Source organism: Nomascus leucogenys, chromosome 18 (assembly GCF_006542625.1).
Source record: "Nomascus leucogenys isolate Asia chromosome 18, Asia_NLE_v1, whole genome shotgun sequence".
Lineage (NCBI taxonomy): Eukaryota > Metazoa > Chordata > Mammalia > Primates > Hylobatidae > Nomascus > Nomascus leucogenys.
The window spans coordinates 23,254,208-23,274,380 of record NC_044398.1 but is presented as its reverse complement, the minus strand read 5'-3'; the positions used below and the strand labels follow the sequence as shown (position 1 = coordinate 23,274,380).

Below are 20,173 nucleotides of genomic sequence, written 5' to 3'. Positions count from 1 at the left end.
CATACTCTTGACAACTAAAGACATTTCAGAAATGCTAATAGTTGTATCTGATCTTGTATGGCACTTTTTATTTTTTATTTTTTGAGATGGGGTCTCGCTCTGTCACCCCGGCTGGAATGCAGTGGTGCGAACTCAGCTCATTGCAACCTCTGCCTCCTAGGTTCAAGTGATTCTCCCACTTTAGCTTCCCAAGTAGCTGGGACTACAGGTGCGTGCCACCATGCCTGGCTAATTTTGTTTGTACTTTTGTTTTTGTTTTTTTGAGATGGAGTCTCACTCTGTTGCCTAGGCTGAGTGCAGTGGCGTGATCTCGGCTCACTGCAACCTCCTCCTCTCGGGTTCAAGTGATTCTCCTGCCTCAGTCTCCTGAGTAGCTGGGACTATAGGTGTGCGCCATCATGCCCAGCCAATTTTTGTATTTTTAGTAGAGACGGCGTTTTGCCATGTTAGTCAGGCTGGTCTTGAACTCCTGACCTCAAGTGATCCGCCTACCTCGGCCTCCCAAAGTGCTGGGACTACAGGAGCGAGCCACTGTGCCCAGCCTTTTTTTTGTATTTTTGGTAAAGACAGAGTTTTGCCATATTGCCCAGGCTAGTCTTGAACTCCTGAACTCAAGTGATCCACCCGTCTCGGGCTCCCAAAGTGCTGAGACTACAGGTGTGAGCCATCACGCCCAGCCTATGATTATACAATTTTTTTTTAATCACACATTGCATCTCAGACACTAATTGAAGTTCTGAGAGACTGAAGAACTGTCTTCCCTGTTCTATTACTTAAAATAACTACAGCTAATATTTACTCAGCATTTACTACATGCCAAGCATCGTGCCAAGTTTTACACACATTATTTCATTAATATTTGCAACATCCTATGAGACAGGGGTCCTGAACCCCAGGGTCACAGACCGGTGCTGGTCTGTGGCCTGTTAGGAACTGGGCTGCAGAGCAGGAGGTGAGTGACAGGTGAGTGCATGAAGCTTCATCTGTATTTACAGCAGCTCCCCATGGCTCACATTACCACCTGAGCTCTGCCTTCTGTCAGATCAGTGGTGGCATTAGATTCTCACAGGAGCACAAACTGCGCATGCAGGGGATCTAGGTTGTGCATTCCTTATGGGAATCTAATGCCTGATCATCTGTCACTGTCTCCCATCATCCCCGGATGGAACTGTCTAGTTGCAGGAAAACAAGCTCAAGGCTCCCACTAATTCTACATTATGGTGAGTTGTATAATTATTTCATCATATATTACAATGTAAAAATATAAAGTGTATAATAAATGTAATGCACTTGAATCATCCTGAAACCATCCCTCACCCCACTGCACAGTTCATGGAAAAATTGTCTTCCACAAAACCGGTCCCTGGTGCCAAAAAGGTTGGGGACTGCTGCTATAAGATATACTATTATCAGGTAAGTAATTTGCCCAGTGTTACTCAGCTAATAAGTTATAGGACCAGGATTAAAAATCAGATGTTGGACTCCTCCTGAGTCCATGTTCTTTTTCATTTATGTTATGTTATTTTATTGTTTGTTTTTTATAATCTTGCTCTTTCTGATATTTATTTAATTTATGTTTTTTCTTGTTTTTTTTTTTTTTTTTGAGAAGGAGTCTCGCTCTGTCGCCCAGGCTGGAGTGCAGTGGTGTGATCTTGGCTCACTGCAAGCTCTGCCTCCCGGGTTCATGCCATTCTCCTGCCTCAGCCTCCTGAGTAGCTGGGACTACAGCCCCCCCGCCACCATGCCCGGCTAATTTTTTTGTATTTTTAGTAGAGACGGGGTTTCACCATGTTAGCTAGGATGGTTTCGATCTCCTGACCTCGTGATTCGCCCACCTCGGCCTCCCAAAGTGCTGGGATTACAGGCGTGAGCCACCGCGCCCGGCCCTATTTATGTTTTTTCTTGAAACAACGTCTTGTTCTTTCACCCAGGCTGGAATAGCGGTATAAACACAGCTTACTGCAGCCTTGACCTTCTTGGCTCAAGCAATCCTCCCATGTCAGCTTCCATAGTAGCTGGGACCACAACTGCACATCCCCACACTTGGCTATGTTTTTTTTTTTTTTTTTTTTTTTGTAGAGATGGGGTTTGCCATATTGCCCATGCTGGTCTTAAACTCCTGGGCTTAAATGATCCTCCCACCTTTTGGCCTCCCATAGTGCTGGGATTATAAGTACCGAGCTCCATGTTCTGTTTTTTGTTTGTTTGTTTATTTTTTCACTCTAATCCCATGGCAGATTATCCATGTTCTTAACTACTTTATAATACTACTTCTCAAAGGCTATGAAAATACGTATGATGTTGTCATTAGCTATTTCAGAATGAAAACTAAATGGTACTGAGAACATGACAAAAATTCTTGCTTTGTTTTCATCAGCACAAGGCTTGACACCAATCTTAAGCCAAAAAACAAAACCTCTGCCATGAGCAAGTGCAATAAGTAAACAAGTACACTTTGTGTTATTACCTTTGGGAACTTGTGTCTTTCTCATGACTGTCACTGGTGGGGGAAATTTCCTCCAGCTTCTCGGGAGGGGGATGATGGTTAAGAGCATGTTTTGTTATTCCTTTCCTATGAAAGACAAAACAAAGTTATATTTCCTGTATAAAAAAATACATACAATTCAATAATTTAATCTAGAAGTTAGTCACCTACTTCCTCTGCTCTGGAACTGCACTGTCTGATATGGTAGCCACCAGTGGTTAAAATCTGGCTAGTCAGAATTGTGTTTTAAGTGTAAAACACATTGGATTTCAAGAAGAATTTGCAATACTTCATTTATTATCTTGATTACATTTTAAAATGATAATATTTTGGATATACTGGGTTGTTAAACAAAATATATTCTTAAAATTAATGTCACTACAAGTTGAAAATATAGTAGATATCACCATACACCAATTAGAACAGCTAAAATTAAAAATAATGATAACAAAATGCAGGCATGGATGTGGAGAAACTGGATGTCTCATACATTGCTGGCAGGAATGTCAAATGGTATAGCCATTCTGGAATAGTTTGACAGTTTCTAATAAAACTAAACATATGCATTTACCCAGAGCCCTAGCAGTTGCACTCTTGGGCATTATGCCTAGAGAAATGAAAACTTACATTCATACAAAAATCTGTATACAAATGTTCACAGCAGCTTTATTTACAATTGAAAAAAAAACTGAAAACAACTCAAATGTCCTTTAACATTGGTATTTCCACATAATGGAATATTATTCAGCAATAAAGAGAAATAAACTATGGATACATGCAACAACTTGGATGGATCTCAAAAGCACCATGCTTTTTACTGCAAAAAGCCAAAGCCAATAGAAAAACCATTAACTACTACAGTTGACCTTGAACAACACAGGTTTAAACTGTGTGAGCCCATTTATATGCAGATTTTTTTCAATAAATATATTGGAAAATTTTTTGGAGATTTGCAACAATTTGAAGAAACTCAACAGATGAACCATGTAGCCTAGAAATATCGAAAAAAGTTAAGAAAAAGGTATGTCATGAATGTGTAAAATATATGTAACTACCAGTCTATTTTTGTGTTGACTATGTTATTGGTAAGGCTTCCAGTCAACAGTAGGCTATTAGTAGTTAAGTTCTGGGGAGTCAAAAGTTAAACATGGATGTTTTACTGTACAGGGGGTCAGTACCCCAACCCCTGCATTGTTTAAGGGCCATTTATATAATGGTATATTGGACAAAACTATAGTGGTAGAGAACAGATTAATGGTTGCCAGGGATGGAGACAAGAGTGGATATAACTATAAAGGGATAGGGATACCCAATGAAGTTCCTTGGTGGTGATGAAACAGCTCTCTATCTTGATTTATAGTCATATTTGCAGTAATCTATAAATGGGACCAAACTGCATAGAAAGAACTATGTACACACACACACACACACAGGAGTGAATGTAAAAACTGGATAAGGTCTGTAGGTCTAGTTAACAGTATTGTACCAATGTCATTTTCCTGGCTTTGAAATTATACCACAGTTACATAAGATGTCATCATTGGGGGAAGCTGAGTGAAAAGTTCATGGGATTCTTGGTACTATTTTTAAAATTTCCTGTGAGTCTATAATTATTTCAAAATAAAAAGGTAAAAAAATTTCACTTTTATTTTATTGAGATGGGGTCTTGCTGTGTTGTCCAAGCTAGAGTACAGTGGTGTGGTCATAGCTCACTGCAGCCTTGACCTCCTGGGCTCAAGGGATTCTTCTGTCTCAGCCTCCTGTGTAGCTGAGACTACAGGCACTCACCACCACACTTGGCTAATTATTTAATTTTTAATTTTTTTTTGTAGAGATTGGGATCTTGCTATGTTGCTCAGGCTGGTCTCTAACTCCTGGCCTCAAATGATCCTCCTACCTCAGCCTCCCAAAGTACTGGAATTCAAGACATGAGCCACTGCACTCAGCCAATTTCACCTTTCTTTTTTAATGTGACCACCTGAAAATTTTAAATTACATATGTGGCTTATATCATATTTGTATTGAATATTGCTGCTCTAGAGCCTCCAATGTGTACACTGGATTAAGCTTTGGGGTCAACCATTATATGTTCCAGTAATCTATGGGGTCAATCAATATATGTTCCTAGTAATCTATGGTAGACTTTCCTCACAAAATTCTGTAGTCAAATAAATTTAGGAACTGTAATAGGTTAAACAAAGTTACACAGATTTCTTTACAAGAGGTCTTCCAGGTCTTTAATATGCAAATGTATATCATAAATCTCAAATACTCTTATTTCAAACGAAACTAAGGCACAGAGAGATTAAGTAACCTGCTTAAGGTCATTTGGTTAGTAAGCGATGAAGCCAAGATTCAAATCCTAGTAGTCTGGCTCTCAGAGGAAGGCCTCTAGAAGGAAATGAAGAGTTTGAGACTTTAGTGAATTGTACCATTGTTCTATATAAAGATAAAGCTAAGAGTCCAGTCAGTGGAGCTTGCACTTTAAATTATTTCTCAAATTGTGGAGATCAATTTGTGCAGACTTACCTGTATGTCTCTCATTCAGTGGTCCTACAACCAAGTGCTTGTCTTTGAAAAAGTGGAAAGGATCAGAAATACAAACTCAAGCTACGAAATAGAGACTTAAGACATTTTTTCAGTCTGCCAGGGAAATCTATGAATTAACAATTAGATAATAACAAAAAATATCATTAAATTTAATAATGGCGCTATGACTACATATAAAAATGTCCATAATTTTTAGAGATGCATAATGACATATATAGGGGTGAAATGGCAATATCTGCAGTTTTGCTTTCCTTATTTCACAGAGAGGCACAGAGAAGTTAATAAAAGGATAAGGAGGCCAGGTGCGGTGGCTCATGCCTGTAATCCTAGCACTTTGGGAGGCTGAGGCAGGCAGATCATGAGGTCAGGAGATCGAGACCATCCTGGTTAACACGGTGAAATCCCGTCTCTACTAAAAATACAAAAAATTAGCTGGGCATGGTGGCGGGCACCTGTAGTCCCAGCTACTCGGGAGGCTGACGCAGGAGAATGGCGTGAACCCGGGAGGCGGAGCATGCAGTGAGCCAAGGTGGCACTACACTCCAGCCTGGGTGACAGAGCGAGACTGTCTCAAAAAAAAAAAAAAAAAAAAAAAAAAAAAGAAAGAAAAAAGAAAAAAAAAAGAATAAGGAAGATAGATAAGCAAATATATTGACTTTGTTAACTGTTGAATGTGGGGTGACAGGTAGTTCATGATACTATTCTCTATATGTTTATGTTTGAAATTTTTCATTAAAAAATGTTAAGCTGTATGTTGAAAATCATTCCTTTCCCATACTCTTTTCAACAATTATAATTTTTAATGGCTAGGTAGAAAACTAAAGTTACTGCTTCAAAGCAGGTTATCATTATTATAACATCTAAAGTAAAAATTGCTTTGAATTTGCTCCCATTAAGATACATTTTATCTTCATTATCTTCATTATTCACTTCATCCTGACTCCAGCTACAGAATCATCTTTTGGGCCTTATAGGGAGTATCAAATCAACAATCAAAAACAAGTAGGCCAGGCGCGGTGGCTCACATCTATAACCCAGCACGTTGGGAGACTGAGGCAGACAGATCGCTAGAGTCCAGGAGTTCAAGACCAGCCTGGGGCGAAACCCCATCTCTACTAAAAATACAAAAATTAGCTGGGCATGTAGTCCTGTGACTTGGGAAGCTGAGGTGGGAGAATCACTTGAACCTAGGAGGTGGAGGTTGCAACTGAGACAAGATGGCACCACTGCACTCCAACCTGTGTGACAGAGACTCCGTCTCAAAAAAAAAAAAAAAAAAAAGAAAACTGATATAACTATACTAGTTAACAATAATTCTGGCCCAACAAGTGCCTATCATTTTTTTCATACAAGATTTTTTTTAACTTTCAGAATGGTTGGAATTAATCACAAAAGCAGATTTTTAGCTAAACCTCAGTCACTTTATCGGGAAAAGACAGTTTCCTCACAATTTTTTTTTTTTTAAGTAGGAACAACACATTCCAAATATAAGAGATGACTGTTTCTTCTTCCTAATTCCCAAAGAGTTTACTAGGAACTAAACTGCTACCATGTAGATATCTTATTCCTTAATAAGCTTCTAAAATGCAAAGAGAGGTTTTAGACTTATTTTCTTTGTATGCCTATTGTATCCCAAGTAAAAGTGCGAAGGGACAAGGAAAATACCATTTATTGAGGATGTATATGTGTCAAGCTCCACACCATCATTTTATTCTTATTTTATTTTTATTTATTTATTTTTTTGAGACAGAATCTTCCTCTGTCACCCAGGCTGGAGTACAGTGGTGTGATCTCGGCTCACGGCAACCTCTGCCTCCCAGGTTCAAGCAATTTTCATGCCTCAGCCTCCCAAGTAGCTGAGATTACAGGCATGTGCCACCATGCCCAGCTAATTTTTTGCATTTTTAGTACAGACAGGGTTTCACCATGTTGCCCAGGCTGGTTTTGAACTCCTGAGCTCAGGCAATCACCCACCTTGGCCTCCCAAAGTGCTAGGATTATAGGCGTGGGGGTCCACACCATCATTTTAAATAAGCTTTTGGATAAGGTGTTATTCCTATATTACAGAAACGAAGGCTCAGTGATGTAGTAATTTGCCTAAAAGTCACGTGGCTAGAAGACAGCCTAGCCAGAAACCCAAGAATGATTCAAAATATCATGCTTGCAATTATCATGTATGTGCATAATTAATAGTTAATATTTAATTAATTTAATTAAATTAGTTAAAAATAAATATTAATAGTTAATAATATATTTATGGTTGCTAAAATTACATAGCTAAGTGAAAGGAAAAGTTAATATTTAATTAATACATTTATTTATAGTTAATATTTAATTAATTTATGGTTGCTAAAATTATATAGCTCCATGAAGAAAAAAAATTGGAATTTGGTGCCGGGCGCGGTGGCTCACGCTTGTAATCCCAGCACTTTGGGAGGCCGAGGCGGGTGGATCACGAGGTCAGGAGATCGAGACCACGGTGAAACCCCGTCTCTAATAAAAACAAAAAATTGGCCGGGCGTGGTGGCGGGCGCCTGTAGTCCCAGCTACTCGGAGAAGCTGAGGCAGGAGAATGGCGTGAACCCGGGAGGCGGAGCTTGCAGGGAGCCGAGATCGCGCCACTGCACTCCAGCCTGGGTGACAGGGCGAGACTCCGTCTCAAAAAAAAAAAAATGGAATTTGGGGTTAAAGCCCAAGCTCAACTCCTGACTTTTTTGGCTATATAATCTTAAAATGTGTAACGTTTCTGATATAATTTCATCTTCTGAAAGACTGAAGATAATCATACCCACTTTACAGAGTTGTTGTGAAGTGAGCTGGCCATGGTGGCTTATGCCAACACTTTGGGAGGCCAAAGTGGGAGAACTGCTTGAGTCCAGGAGTTTGAGACCAGCCTGGGCAACATAGTGAGACCCTGTCTCTACAAAAAAAATTTTTTTTTAAATTAGCCAGTTGTGGTGGTGTGCACCTGTAGTCGCAGCTACTCAAGAGGCTACATTGTAAGGATCACCTGAGCCCATAGGTGGAGGCTGCAGTGAGCAAGGATTGCACCACTGCCCTCCCGCCTGGACAACTGAGCAAGACCCTGTCTCCAAAAAAAAGTGAAGGCCCTTTTGGAAGTGTAAAGCATTAATAAATGTATGACACTATTATTACTTTCTAAATTATTATACAACACTTCAGTCAGGGTAGGGGGCATCTCTTTTTATTTTTTATTATTTATTTATTTATTTTGAGACGGAGTTTCGCTCTTGTCACCCAGGCTGGAGTGCGATGGCGTGACCTCCGCTCGCTGCAACCTCAGCCTCTCGGGTTCATGTGATTCTCCTGCCTTATCCTCCCAAGTAGCTGGGTTTACAGGCCCCCGCCACCATGCCCGGCCAATTTTTTTTGCATTTTTAGTAGAGATGGGGTTTCGCCATGTCGGCCAGGCTGGTCTCGAACTCCTGGCCTCAAGTGATCCGCCCGCCTCAGCCTCCCAAAGTGCTGGGATTACAAGCGTGAGCCACCACGGCCGGCCGTGGGGGTGGATCTTTTTAAAGCCAGAAATATTTGCTCTTTAAAGTCTCAAAAGCAAAACTGATCTTTATGGATTCTGGTGCTTAACTGCAGAGGTGGGGAGGCAGTATGTGTGATGGTTATGACCACAGGCTTCAGAATCAGATCGACATCAGGTTTGTACCTCTCAGCTCTACCACCTTCAAGCTGTGTGATCTTTGGCATGCTACAATCTTTAATTCTGGGATCTTTATCTGTAGAATGTGCAAAATAATGTTCCCAATCTGATATCATTGATAGGAGTGAGCAAATGTATGTAAATACCTTTGCACAGTGTCAAGTGAGCACTTTCCTGGAGCCCTCAGCTATTAATAACTTCTCGAGCTACCGTGGCCATTAACAATGGGACCTGAAGCACTGCGGATGCTACAAATGCTTCAGCAGACCCAGTGCTTGATTTCAGGAATTACAGACCAAGGGCGACACGCCCTCAGCTGGAGATGGAGGAAGAAGGAGCAGCGTCCAGCAGGGCTAAGAGGAGAGAATTCCGAAGAAAAATCTCTCCCCAGCCCTGGGAAAGGAAAGGAACGAAGGACTGGTCAAGAAGGGTCCCCAGAGCGCCCGCCGCCCGCCCCGGCTAGGGTGGCTGAGCAGTCCACTCACAGCTCCAAGCTCTGTGGCACCGCCTTCCGAGTGTATCTGGAGATCATCCTCCTCCTCCTCCTCCTCAGCCGCGGCCGGGGCGGGCACGCCAGGGTGGGGGCCTCCGGGCCTGGCCCTCCCGCCGGCTCCGGCCCGACCCCCCTCCCGCCACCTACCGGCCCCGTCTCGCCCCGTCACCTAGACTCCGAGCCGCCACCTCCCCAGGGTCCCCACCTCTCCAGCCCTCCGACCTTCCTGCTTTGCCGCGGGGGCGGAAGTGACGAAGGCCCCCGGGCACCCGCAAAATGCTCCCGCCGACGCACAGCAGTGACGACACACAAAGTTTCGGGGACTGAGGGGGTTTCAGACTTTCTCGCAGGATTTCCGCTAGCTTCAGGTTCCTGGCAGGCGTCGGGACAGAGCCTGACCCAGGCTTCGGCGGCCGGTGGCAGCTCTCGATCAGCTCTCGCAGTCGGAGAGGCGGCTAAGGAAAGGTTCCACAGCAGAGGCGCGCAGGAGAGGCCCTAGAACCGTAAGAGAAATTGGCTTCATTTTGTTAGATGGCAGGAGGCAGCCTAGACTGGGTAAAGAGCACTTTGGGAGGCCGAGGCGGGCGGATCACGATGTCAGGAGATCGAGACCATCCTGGCTAACACGGTGAAACCCCGTCTCTACTAAAAATACAAAAAATTAGCCGGGCGTGTTGGCGGGCGCCTGTAGTCCCAGCTACTCGGGAGGCTGAGGCAGGAGAATGGCGTGAACCCAGGAGGTAGAGGTTGCGGTGAGCCGACATCGCGCCACTGCACTCCAGCCTGGGGGACAGAGAAAGACTCCGTCTCAAAAAAAAAAAAAAAAAAAAAGAGCACTAGACTCCAAGTCAAGCCCCTGCTGCTTGGTCGCTTCTCTTTCTGTACTCTGGGTTTTCTCATATGTACAGTGAGGCATTAGCCTGAGTGATCGTAGAGTCCCTTCCAGTTCTGACACCAAATTCTGCATGATGAGGTGTGTTTGGCTTATGGGGTGGATGGGTAAAATTACTGTCTGTCCCTCTGGGTTGAAAGGCAAAATGATGATTTGGTCAGACTGTGGTGAATGGGTATCTGGATAGAAGAAGCAGGTTCCTTATGAGTCTCTTAGAAAGCTGAGTAAGATTGGAATCACGGAGTTAGGGTGGTCCATCCACCGCCATTTCTTCCTTTACCAAGTATCACCTGGCAGCAAGAATAAACTAGTACTCTTATTTAGGAAAACCCTTAGAAAATTCAGAGATAAGTAAGGAAAACCCTTAGAAAATTAAGAGGTATCAGTGCAACCTCCATCAAAATACCAATGATATTCTTCACAGTCATAGAAAAAAGATCCTAAAATTTATATGGAACCACAAAAGAGCCAGAATAGCCAAAGCTATCCTGAGCAAAAAGAACAAAACTGGAAGAATCACATTACCTGACTTCAGATTATACAACAGAGTTTTAGTAACCAAAACAGCATGGCACTGGCATAAAAACAGGAACAGAATAGAGAACCCAGAAACAAATCCATATGTCTGCAGTGAATTCATTTTCAACAAAGGTACCAAAAACATACACTGGGGAAAAAAGAGTCTCATCAATAAATGGTACTGGGAAAACTGATACCCATATGCAGAAGAATGAAACCAGACCCACTACCTCCCACCATATACAAAAATCAAGTCAAAATGGATTAGAGACTTAAATCTAAGCCCTCAAACTATGAAACTACTAAAAGGAAATATTGGGGAAACTCTCTAGGACATTAGAGTGGGCAAAGATTTCCTGAGTAATACCCCACAAACAGAGGCAGCCAAAACAAAAATGGACAAATGGGAGCACATCAAGTTAAAAAAGTTTCTGCACAGCAAAGGAAACAGTCAACAAAGTGAAGAGAGAACCCACAGAATGGGAGAAAATATTTGCAAACTACCCATCTGACAAGGGATTAATAACCAAAATATATAAGGAGCTCAAACAACTCCCTAGGAAGCAGTCTAATAATTGGTTAAAAATTGGATAAAAACTCTGAATAGACATTTCTCAAAGAAGACATAAAAATGGCAAACAGGTTTATGAAAAGGTGCTCAATATCATTGATTATCAGAGAAATGCAAATCAAAACTACAATAAGATAGCATCTCACCCCAGTTAAAATGGCTGTTATCCATAAGACAGGCAATAACAAATGCTGGCAAGGATTTGGAGAAAACACTGTTGGTGAGAATGTAAATTAGTGCAGTCACTATGGAGAATAGTTTTGGAGAGTCCTCAAGAAACTAAAAATAGAGCTACTATATGATCCAGCAATCCCACTGCTGGGTATTTACCCAAAAGAAAGGAAATCAGTATATCAAAGAGATATCTGCACTCCCATGCTTATTGCAGCACTATTCTCAGTAGCCAAGATTTGGAAGCAACCTAAGTGTCCATCAACAGATAATGAAGAAAATGTGGTACATACACACAATGGACTACTTTTCAGCCATAAAAAAAAAAATGAGATTCTGTTATCTGTAACAACATGGATGGAACTGGAGATCATTATGTTAAGTGAAATAAAGCTGGCACAGAAAGATAAACTTCAAATGTTCTCACTAATTTGTAGGAGCTAAAAATTAAAACAGTTGAACTCATGGAGATAGCAAGTAGAAGGATGGTTACCAGAGGCTGGGAAGGGTTGCAGGGGGTTTGTGGGGGAGTGGGATGGTTAAAGGGTACAAAAAAGTGGAGCGAATGAAAACTAGTATTTGGTAGCACAACAGGGTGACCATAGTAAATAATAATTTAATTGTACATTTAAAAATAATGAAGTTCAGATGAGAGCATGTCCTGGCTACAAAAATTTTTTTAATAAAAATAACTAAAAGTGTAATTAGATTGTTTGTAACACAAAGGATAAATGCTTAAGTGATGGGTATCTCATTTACCCTGAGGTGCTTATTATGCATTATATACCTGTATCTCATGTACCCCATAAATATATACACCTACTATGTACCCTTAAAAATTAAAAAAAAAAAACAGCACTTTGGGAGGCCGAGGCAGGTGGATCACGAGGTCAGGAGTTCGAGACCAGCCTGGCCAATATGGTAAAACCCGTCTCTACTAAAAATACAAAAATTCGCCAGGTGTGGTGGCATGCGCCTATAGCCCCAGCTACTCGGGAGGCTGAGGCAAAAGAATCGCTTGAACCTGGGAGGCAGAGGTTGCAGTGAGCTGCGATCACTCCACTGCACTCCAGCCTGGGCGACAGAGGGAGACTCCATCTCAAAAAAAAAAAAAAGGAAAAGAAAGATATACCTACCATCCCATGAGACTTGAAAAAGGGGCAAATTTAGGACAGAGGTAACATCTTACAGATGTTTTGTAGTTCTGAATTCCTCTACGCCATACAATGTTCATAAAATAGAGAGATGTACATTCTGCAGAGCAAGAGAGATTGTTCTTTAGAGTTTAAATAACAAAATTTTAAAGCAGGGAGAGATTTTAGAGATGGTAGATATCTTATCCTAAATTAAAGAAAAAAACCCAGAAAGAGAAAGTGAAATGTCCACAGTGGCACAACTAATTAGTGGCAGAACTGGGGTTTTTGATAATGTGTAAACAGTAGATGTTAGTGCAGTGTTTCTCGAAATATGTTACACATACCACTGCTAGTACAAGGGCAAACATTAAAAATTTCATTCTTCACTTCCAAAATAGGAAAAATATAAAAAATAAAGATTTTATTCTTACATACTTACTAATTGGGGAATGTGATACTAGATTTCTATTCACTGTATTATATCAAGGTTTCCTTTTAATGTAATTTTAAAGATAAAGTTTTAAGTGTCAAGTGTCATTAAAAATAATATTAGGCCACGTGCCTATAATCCCAGCACTTTGGGTGACCAAGGTGGAAGAACTGCTTGAGCTCAGGAGTTCTAGGCCAGCCTGGGCAACATGGCAAAACCTTGCCTCCACTAAAAATATTTAAAAAATTAGCTGGGCATGGTGGCATGCACTTCTGGTCGCAGCTACTTGGGAGGCTGAGGTGGGAGGATGGCTTGAGCCCAAGAGGTGGAGGTTGCAATGAGCTGTGATCATGCCTCTGCACTCCAGCCTGGGCAACAAGAGTGAAACTCTATCTCAAATAAATAAATAAAGTTTAAAAAAATAAATATTACTGTAGGTGGTGTATGGTTAAGGCAAAAACCATGATGATGGTATGTGGCTAAATTTTATTTTTTTATTTTTATTTATTTTTTTTAGATGGAGTCTTGCTCTGTCACCCAAGCTGGAGTGCAGTGGCATGATCTCGGCTCATTGCAACCTCTGCCTCCTAGGTTCAAGTGATTCTCCTGCTTTAGACTCCCGAGTAGCTAGGATCACAGGTGCATGCCACCACACCCAGCTAATTTTTGTATTTTTAGTAGAGACGGGGTTTCACCATGTTGACCAGGCTGGTCTCAAACTCCTGACCTCCAATGATCTGCCTGCCTCGGCCTCCCAAAGTGCTAGGATTACATGCATGAACCATTGTGCCTGGCCTAACTAAATTTTAGAAAACAATGTTCATAGAATCATCTAAAAGAGTTCAGATGTTACTTCTGCGTTGTTCTATGTGGTTTATATTTTGGAACTTTAAACATAGTTTTCAAAGAAGAATGGAAGAAACCATGAAGCTTGATACGATGGAAGACACAGTGGAGTACCACCTGTTCCTGATACCAGATGAGTCAAGGGACTCAGATAAACACGAAGAGGTTCTTCAGAAGTACATTGAGAGAATAATGACTCAGTTTGCACCTATGCTGGTCCCCTACATCTGGCAGAATCAGCCTTTCAATCTCAAATATAAACCTGGGAAAGGTAAGGCTCTTTTACTTGTTTGGATTAGTGTGACTTTTAATGTTATCCTGACAACAGTGATGTGTAATAGTCCACACTTCATTCAGTGTTGCCAGGAAGAGATTAATACACTAAACTTTTTAGATGAGTAATACTTGTCTATATTCAGTTAGCCTTAAAGCTTTTTTTTAAAAAAAATCATATTAATGAAAACTTTCTAAATTTGCCTTAGGAATTAGCATATACTAAACATTATTAAACTCATGGCTATTCTTTTGAACTTCAGTTACTACACTATGCCATAATGTATCTAAGTATCTATACTGAATAGTTTCAGGCATCTGGCTTTAATCATGGTTCCTTTTGCTGTTACTCAGTATTCCTTATTTTGATGATGCGTTCAGTAGGCTGCCTTGTTTCATATAGCCGTTTTGGTGAGGATCTGAGTGGCTCTGCCCGGCTTATAAATAATTGGGCTTTATGACTAATATTTGCCACTTACAAGCATTTTGAGGTTTCTTCATTGCTTCCCTGTGTTGTTGGTGCTTGAGATCTGACCTCTGGCAAAATATAGCACTCTGTCCTGTTATAAGAAAAACCCAGGATTAAACTAGGAGGGAGCGGAGAGACCAAAGAATGACTTGGACAGGTCTATCTTGGCAAGTAGATGAGTTTATTAGGACTTACAGACAGGACACTCCTGGGCAGCATCAGGACAGCTCTAGAAATCCACCCCACCTCTCATCTTTAAGTTGCTTGTAAGCTAATTTTTTGACTCTTTGCCTACTGCGTATATGCAGTGACACTGTTTTCTTTGGTATGTTCCCAGCTATGCCCTGCAATGTTTGGGTTCTCAGGACCTGCTCCTCTGCTGGGCACGATGGCTTTGGCTTGCCAGCTGGCCTTCGAAGTTTAAGCAGCAGACATATACCCTTAAGTAGCCTGGTGGGGAACTGGTCACATTACAGTTCTATCATTTCTTATAGTTTTATGAAAATAAATCATGGGTAGGTGACCAAGTCTCTCCTTACACAGTGACTTATGTGAGGTCTTATTTGGGATCAGGAACCTGGCATCTTGTGATACTATCACAAGATGCCCCCCATGTATACATCACAAGTGTACATCACTGTGATACTCTCAGTTTAGTACTTATCTGTTATCTTTTGGCAACAATTGCTACATATCTTACTGTTAATTTTATTGAACTCTTATTCATTGAAATACATATGATATTTATTGGCAAGAACACTGTCACATTGGTGTAGCACATCTAAAACCAACCCTTTATCTGTCCTCTAGAAAACCATTTTTACTGTTTTCTTATCTTGTTTAATGGCATTGCCATCCAGCCAGTTATCCAAGCTAGTCAGTAATTCAAAATCATAATCAGTTCCTCACTTCACCATGTTCAGTCAGATGCTAAATCCTGAATGCTTCTAAAATATGACCCCTTCTCTACATCTATTTGGCTTCAGTGTAGGCCCTCTTTATCTCTACATCTGGAAAACAACAACAGCCTCCTAACTTACCTCTCTGGTGTCTGTCTTTCTAGTTCCTCACACTGTTGCCAGTTATGTTTGGAAAACACAAATTCGATCGTGTCACTCTCCTGCTTAATATCCTTCAATAGTTCTCGTTGCTTCAAGATGAAATTTAAATCAATGTCTAATATAGACAAAAATAGTTACTTTAATTGGAGTTCTCTAGTTGAAGAAACTTGAGATCTGGGGTGGGGAGAAGACGAGTTGGTTGGGCTGTTCTTCTGCCTGTTGTTTGCCATGGCAGCTCTTGAGACAGTATGTAATGCACTTGTTTGACCTTCATTCTGTTAATGTGGGATATTAACTGTACATTGATTTTCATGTGTTGAACCATCCTTGCATCCCAGGAGTAAATCTCGCTTGGTCGTGGTGAATAATCTATTTAATGTGTTGTTGAATTCAGATTGCTGATATTTTGTTAAGGATTTCTGCATTGATACTCATCGGGGATATTGATCTACAGTTTTCTTATATTGTCTTCGTCTGGCTTTAGTATTAGGGTAATGCTGGCCTCAGAAGGAATTTGGGAATTCCCTCCCCTTTATTGTTTTGGAAGATTTTGAGGAGGATTGTTGTCAAATTCTTTAAATGTTTGGAAGAATTCCCCGGTGAAGCCAGCTTTTCTTTGTTAGGAGCTTTTGGATTATTGATTCAATCTCCTTACTAGTTATAGATCTCTTCAGATTTTTGTATTTCTCATGATCCAGTCTTGACAGGTTGTGTGTTTCTAGGAATTTGTCGATTTCTTCTAGGTTATCCAACTTACTGGTATACCATTGTTCATAGAATTTGCTTATCCTTCTTATTTCTATGACATAAGTTGTACTGTCCATTCTTTCATTTCCGATTTTAGTTATTTGAGTATTTGCTCTTATTCCTGGTTAAGCAAGTGAATAGTTTGTCAATCTTTTCAAAAAAACCCAACTCAGTTGTTTTGTTTTTCTGTTATTTTTTCTAGTCTCTATTTTATTTGTCTCTGCTGTAATGTTTATTATTTCCTTCCTTATGCTAGGTTTGGGTTTAGTTTTTTTTTTTTTTTTTGAGGTATAGGTTGTTGATTTGAGATCTTTCACAACTACAAACTTCCTTTTTAGCACTGCTTTCACTGAATTCCTTAAGTTTTGGTATGATGTGCATTCATTTTCATTTGTCCCAAGATATTTTCTAATTTCTCTGTGATTTATTCCAAGAGTATGTTGTTGTTTAGTTTCCATGTATTTGTGAATAGTGCACATGTTTGAAAACTTCTGCTCCATCCAAATCTAGCGTCCTGGTATTCCCAGAATACTCTATACATACATACTCTATACATCATGCCTCTGTGCCTTTGCACATACTTTTCCATTTTTCTGGAAAGCTCACCTCTTGTCATTCCTCCAGGCAAGCATAGCACAGATATCTCCTCCTTTATACTTACATAGCCCTTACTGCACACCCATGTTCTAGAGTTCATTATCTTGTTTTGAGATCATTTGGTTGTCTTGTTTTACCCTGAGCTCCTCAGGAGTAGGCTTCTTCTTCAGGATTGCAACCCCTGCTCCCCAGTACTTAGAGCAATCAGTCAATGAATGTTTATTCAGTTGAATGATTATGTGCATTTTATTTGCAGTAACAAATTTATCTGGTTACATGGTTGCTTTTCTCTTGTTTTTAGGAGGTGTTCCTGCTCATATGTTTGGCGTGACAAAGTTTGGGGATAATATTGAGGATGAATGGTTTATTGTTTATGTAATAAAGCAGATCACAAAGGAATTTCCAGAGTTAGTAGCAAGGTATTGTAGTTATTTTAATTATTCTAAAGGAATTCTATTACTGAAACAAAGTGACTACATTTTTATCTATTTAGTAATTTATTTTTCTCCTGTAGTCTGCTGGAAATTGTACAGATTTTAATAGTATCTGTGCTCTTTTTTTTTTTTTTTGAGACAGAGTCTTGCTCTGTCACCCAGGCTGGAGTGCAGTGGTGTGATGTTGGCTCACTGCAATCTTCACCTTCCAGGTTCAAGCGATTCTCCTGCCTCAGCCTGCCAAGTAGCTGAGATTACAGGCGTGCGCCACCACGCCTGGCTAATTTTGTATTTTTAGTAGAGACAAGTGTTCATCATGTTGGCCAGGCTGGTCTTGAACTCCTGACCTGAGGTGATCCACCCACCTTGGCCTCCCAAAGTGCTGGGATTACAGGCGTAAGCCACTGTGCCCGGCCATATCTGTGTTTTCTTTCTCTTCTCTTGTGACTTCTTTTTGTTGAGAAAGAATTAAAGTACTATTGAAGAGTTCAACTTCCAAAAGATTTCAAATAAAACCTACTTATTTTAGGTTTTCTTTTTAAAATTCTAATTATGAAGAAACAAATACATGTGGTAAACAAAATTCAAAAGATACAAAGGGTTCTACTGCTCTTCCTTCCCAGAAGTAGTCACCATTAAATTCCTTGTGGATCTTTGAAAAATAAAATCCCATTCATACACATACATACATATTTCACATATTTTTAAATATGTATTCCTCTACTAGACCATAGCTATATTTTTTGAGAAATCATACACAGAAACAATTTAAAGAGAAGTCAGTGAACAATTGTATAGGAAGCAAAGTAGGTAGCATTGCGGTAAAAATGGGACCCGAGTTTTCTGTAATTACCACGTATTGCCAGCAGAGGGCGTTCCGCCCACTTATATTTTGTCCTAGTTTTCCTAGTCAGCACCCAAATTCTGATCTTTTTTTACCCACTCAACCTCTTTCCCAACAGAACAAAATAGAAGGGGAAAAAAACCTTTGAAAACTTATTATTTAAATTTTAAACATACATTAAAGTAGAGAGAATGAACCCACATGTTCCCATTATCCAGCTTCAACAATTACCAACTCATGGTCATTATTATTTCATCTGTAGCTGTCATTTGATCCTTAAATATTTCAGGATGTAAATCTAAGCGATAACTCATTTTATTTTTATCTTTAAATAAATTTATTTAAATTTTTTAAATGTTTTAAATTTATTTATTATTTATTTAGTTTTTTAAAGACGGGGTCTTGCTATTTTGCCCAGGCGGGACTTGAACTCCTGGGCTCAAGCCATCCTCCTGCCTCAGTCTCCCAAGTAGCTGGTACTACAGGCACGTGCCACTGTGCTCTATTTTATTTTATTTTATTTTATTTTTTTGAGACAGCCTCTCACTCTCTTGCCCAGACTGGACTGCAGTGGAACAATCTCAGCTCACTGCAACCTCTGCCTCCCGGGCTCAAGCAATTCTCCTACCTCATCCTCCTGAGTAGCTGGGGCTATGGGTGTGCACCACCACACCTGGCTAATTTTTGTATTTTTTGTAGAGACAAGGTTTCACCATGTTGGCCAGGCTGGTCTCAAACTCCTGACCTCAAGTGATCCACCTGCCTCAGCCTCCCAAAGTGCTGGGATTGCAGGTGTGAGCCACTGCGCCCAGCCTATTTTTAAAATTGATAAATAAAAATTGTATATATTTATTATGTATAACATGTTGTCTTGAAATACATATATATTGTAGGATGGCTAAATTGAGCTCATAACGTACATTACTTCACATACTTATTTTTTTGTGTGTGGTGAGAACATTTAAAATCTACTGCCTTAGCAAGTTTCAACAACACAATACATTGTAGGCCTGGGGCGGTGGCTCACGTCTGTAATCCCAACGCTTTGGGAGGTCGAAGCGGAAGCATCACATGAGGTCAGAAGTTCAAGACGAGCCTGGCCAACATGGTGAAACCCCATCTCTACTAAAAATACAAAAATTAACCAGGTGTGGTGGCCCATGCCTGTGGTCCCAGCTACTCGGGAGGCTGACGCAGGAGAATCACTTGAGCCCAGGAGGTAGAGGTTGCAGTGAGTGTGATTGCACCACTACATTCCAGCCTGGGCGACAGAGTGAGACTCTATCTCAAAAATAAAATAAAATACAATAATAAAAATAGAAATACAGAGCTAGAACGGTATATAACAGTATATAAAATATGCTATGTCTTGTGTAAAAAAGGGAGAAAATACAAATATATATTTCTATAGCTAGATTATGTGTAAACAAACTCTAGAAGGATATACAAGAAACAGCAGTGATGCATGTAGGGTTGAGCAGATAGGGACAAAAGTAGGAGGGAGACTTTTTCATTTTGTAACTTTTTTTTTTTTTTTGAGATGGAGTTTTGCTCTTGTTGCCCAGGCTGGAGTGCAATGGCGTGATCTCGGCTCACCGCAACCTCTGCTTCAGGTTCAAGCAATTCTCCTACCTCAGCCTCCCGAGTAGCTGGGATTACAGGCATGCGCCACCACGCCTGGCTGATTTTTTTTGTACTTTTAGTAGAGACGGGGTTTCTCCATGTTGGTCAGGCTGGTCTTGAGCTCCTGACCTCAGGTGATTCTCTCACCTCAGCCTCCCAAAGTGCTGGGATTACAGGCGTGAGCCACCGCGCCTGGCCATGTAACTTTTAATATATATATATTTTAAATGTAACCATGTGAATGTATAACCTATTTTAAAAAATTAAATTTAAAAAAGTGATACAGGCCGGGCGTGGTGGCTCACACCTGTAATCCTAGCACTTTCGGAGGCTGAGGCGAGCGGATCACTTCAGGT

General features: G+C 40.6%; 2 protein-coding genes across 8 annotated transcripts in view; one reads left to right on the top strand and one right to left on the bottom strand.

Annotated features, from left to right (window-relative positions):
- The window catches only part of FAM149B1 (family with sequence similarity 149 member B1), a 76,608-nt gene extending 67,152 nt beyond the window's left edge, over positions 1 to 9,456 (bottom strand). For 2 of the 7 annotated variants that reach the window (XR_004026745.1, XM_030798477.1), the window contains exons 1-2: positions 9,197 to 9,456; positions 2,468 to 2,572 (exon numbers count right to left, since the gene is read on the bottom strand). Coding sequence is in view for 5 of the 7 variants with exons in the window: in XM_030798477.1 (XP_030654337.1) it covers positions 2,468 to 2,572; positions 9,197 to 9,243 (152 nt within the window). In the remaining 2 variants the exon portion in view is untranslated. Of the gene's footprint in view, positions 1 to 2,467; positions 2,573 to 8,857; positions 8,876 to 9,196 lie in introns of those variants that run through there. The other 5 variants (XM_030798473.1, XM_030798476.1, XM_030798474.1 and 2 more) reach the window with 4 other exon arrangements.
- Positions 9,457 to 9,496: 40 nt separating this feature from the next.
- The window catches only part of ECD (ecdysoneless cell cycle regulator), a 33,978-nt gene continuing 23,301 nt past the window's right edge, over positions 9,497 to 20,173 (top strand). Inside the window, exons 1-3 of the mRNA XM_003271239.4 lie at positions 9,497 to 9,707; positions 13,823 to 14,040; positions 17,218 to 17,335. Coding sequence (XP_003271287.1) covers positions 13,836 to 14,040; positions 17,218 to 17,335 — 323 coding nt within the window. The 5' untranslated portion in view covers positions 9,497 to 9,707; positions 13,823 to 13,835. The remainder of the gene's footprint in view (positions 9,708 to 13,822; positions 14,041 to 17,217; positions 17,336 to 20,173) is intronic.